Source organism: Salvelinus alpinus, chromosome 24 (genome assembly GCF_045679555.1).
Source record: "Salvelinus alpinus chromosome 24, SLU_Salpinus.1, whole genome shotgun sequence".
Classification (NCBI taxonomy): Eukaryota; Metazoa; Chordata; class Actinopteri; order Salmoniformes; family Salmonidae; genus Salvelinus; species Salvelinus alpinus.
Window position 1 is genome coordinate 46,225,180 of NC_092109.1, and position 2,500 is coordinate 46,227,679.

Below are 2,500 nucleotides of genomic sequence, written 5' to 3' on the forward strand. Positions count from 1 at the left end.
TGTGCAGTGACTTCTATCAGTACTGGTTCCACTGCAGGGGTGTGCAGTGACTTCTATCAGCACTGGTTCCACTGCAGGGGTGTGCAGTGACTTCTATCAGCACTGGTTCCACTGCAGGGGTGTGCAGTGACTTCTATCAGTACTGGTTCCACTGCAGGGGTGTGCAGTGACTTCTATCAGCACTGGTTAAACTGCAGGGGTGTGCAGTGACTTCTATCAGCACTGGTTCCACTGCAGGGGTGTGCAGTGACTTCTATCAGTACTGGTTCCACTGCAGGGGTGTGCAGTGACTTCTATCAGCACTGGTTCCACTGCAGGGGTGTGCAGTGACTTCTATCAGCACTGGTTCCACTGCAGGGGTGTGCAGTGACTTCTATCAGTACTGGTTCCACTGCAGGGGTGTGCAGTGACTTCTATCAGTACTGGTTCCACTGCAGGGGTGTGCAGTGACTTCTATCAGCACTGGTTCCACTGCAGGGGTGTGCAGTGACTTCTGCCAGTACTGGTTCCACTGCAGGGGTGTGCAGTGACTTCTATCAGTACTGGTTCCACTGCAGGGGTGTGCAGTGACTTCTATCAGCACTGGTTCCACTGCAGGGGTGTGCAGTGACTTCTGTCAGCACTGGTTCCACTGCAGGGGTAGGATCCAGAGGTGGCAGTGAGCTCCACTGCCACCTCTGGATCCTACCCCTGCAGTATTTTTATTGTGATGGAAATCGAGATTTAATTGTTTGTTTTCATATGCAATTATTTATGTCTAAAATATAATCTATTTATTTATTCAACCCATCTGTGTATTACTTCCTTTACTTTTCAAATATATCTCTGCAACACAAACTCCAACAGTGTTTTCATGTTTTATGTCAATGCACGTCACTGCAATTAAAGTTTTATTTGATGTAAATTATTCATATTCATTTATATTTTATTATTAAACTGTTATCTACTTTCTCAAAACATAAGATTCATCTATAAAACCTTATTTAGCTACAACACCGAGGAAGATGTTGTTGAAGAACCATTTGTAAGAGTCCACAGGTGGGAGCACCGGGCTACGTAAGGAAAAGTTGACGGGCAAGATTCATTTCTTTTAACCGGAAGGCAACTAGTCAACTATCTTGTAAACATTTCAGACACGAGGTTGGTGCCTCTCTTTTATTTTCTTATGTTTGCCTTTAGAACAAATTCTTATTTTCAACAACGACCAGGGAACAGTGGGTTAACTGCCTTGTTCAGGGGCAGAACGACAGATTTTTACCTTGTCAGCTCGGGGATTCGATCTAGGAACCTTTTAGCAAAATTAAAAGGATATATCTTGTAATTGAACAAAATAGTAAGGTGGTCAATAACTGGAGACCGTGTGCCGATAATACGGGATGTATTTTTTAGCTAAACCGCTTAGTAGTATTTCCACTGAAATGTTAAACATGCTAATTGCTAACCCGTTAGCTAACATTTTTACAGCACCAATAACCACAAAACGTTGATGGCTTGATCACAGGATAACACTGTTGAAAGTAACAACACCTGTAACAGGTATATTTCTTAAATACTGTAGAATATGCTAATAATACAGGGTTTCACACTAGTTAAACTGAAGCATGCTGACACCTTTACAGGAATTCATCATGGTGCATACCTGTTTCCTCATCGATGGAGAAGCTGCCGATCCCACTGCCTCCTCTGACAGAGTAGCTGATGACCCTGTCTCCCCCCTCGTCTCTAGCACTGACCACCAGGACACTGGTCCCTACTCTGCTGTCCTCCTTCACACTGCCCCGCACGGCAAACTCAGAGAAGTATGGAGAGAACAGGTTCTCATCCACATCCACCACCTGGAGAGAAGGAGAGAGAGAGGACAGGTGAGGAGAGAGAGAGGACAGGTGAGGAGAGGAGAGAGAGAGGACAGGTGAGGAGAGGAGAGAGAGAGGACAGGTGGGAGAGGAGAGAGAGAGGACTGGTGAGGAGAGGAGAGAGAGAGGACTGGTGAGGAGAGGAGAGAGAGAGAGGACAGGTGAGGAGAGGAGAGAGAAGACAGGTGAGGAGAGAGAGAGGACTGGTGAGGAGAGGAGAGAGAGGACTGGTGAGGAGAGGAGAGAGAGAGAGGACAGGTGAGGAGAGGAGAGAGAGAGGACAGGTGAGGAGAGGAGAGAGAGAGGACAGGTGAGGAGAGGAGAGAGAGAGAGAACTGGTGAGGAAAGGAGAGAGAGAGAGGACTGGTGAGGAAAGGAGAGAGAGAGAGGACTGGTGAGGAAAGGAGAGAGAGAGGACTGGTGAGGAGAGGAGAGAGAGAGGACAGGTGAGGAGAGGAGAGAGAGAGGACAGGTGAGGAGAGGAGAGAGAGAGAGGACTGGTGAGGAGAGGAGAGAGAGAGAGGACAGGTGAGGAGAGGAGAGAGAGAGGACAGGTGAGGAGAGGAGAGAGAGAGGACAGGTGAGGAGAGGAGAGGGAGAGAGAGAGGACTGGTGAGGAGAGGAGAGGGAGAGAGAGAGGACTGGTG

General features: G+C 47.7%; 1 protein-coding gene across 1 annotated transcript in view; it reads right to left on the reverse strand.

The window, feature by feature from the left end:
- The window catches only part of LOC139551917 (protocadherin Fat 3), a gene marked incomplete at its 3' end in the record, with an annotated part of 293,271 nt that overhangs the window by 246,608 nt on the left and 44,163 nt on the right, over positions 1-2,500 (reverse strand). Inside the window, exon 17 of the mRNA XM_071363255.1 lies at positions 1,640-1,835. Coding sequence (XP_071219356.1) covers positions 1,640-1,835 — 196 coding nt within the window. The remainder of the gene's footprint in view (positions 1-1,639; positions 1,836-2,500) is intronic.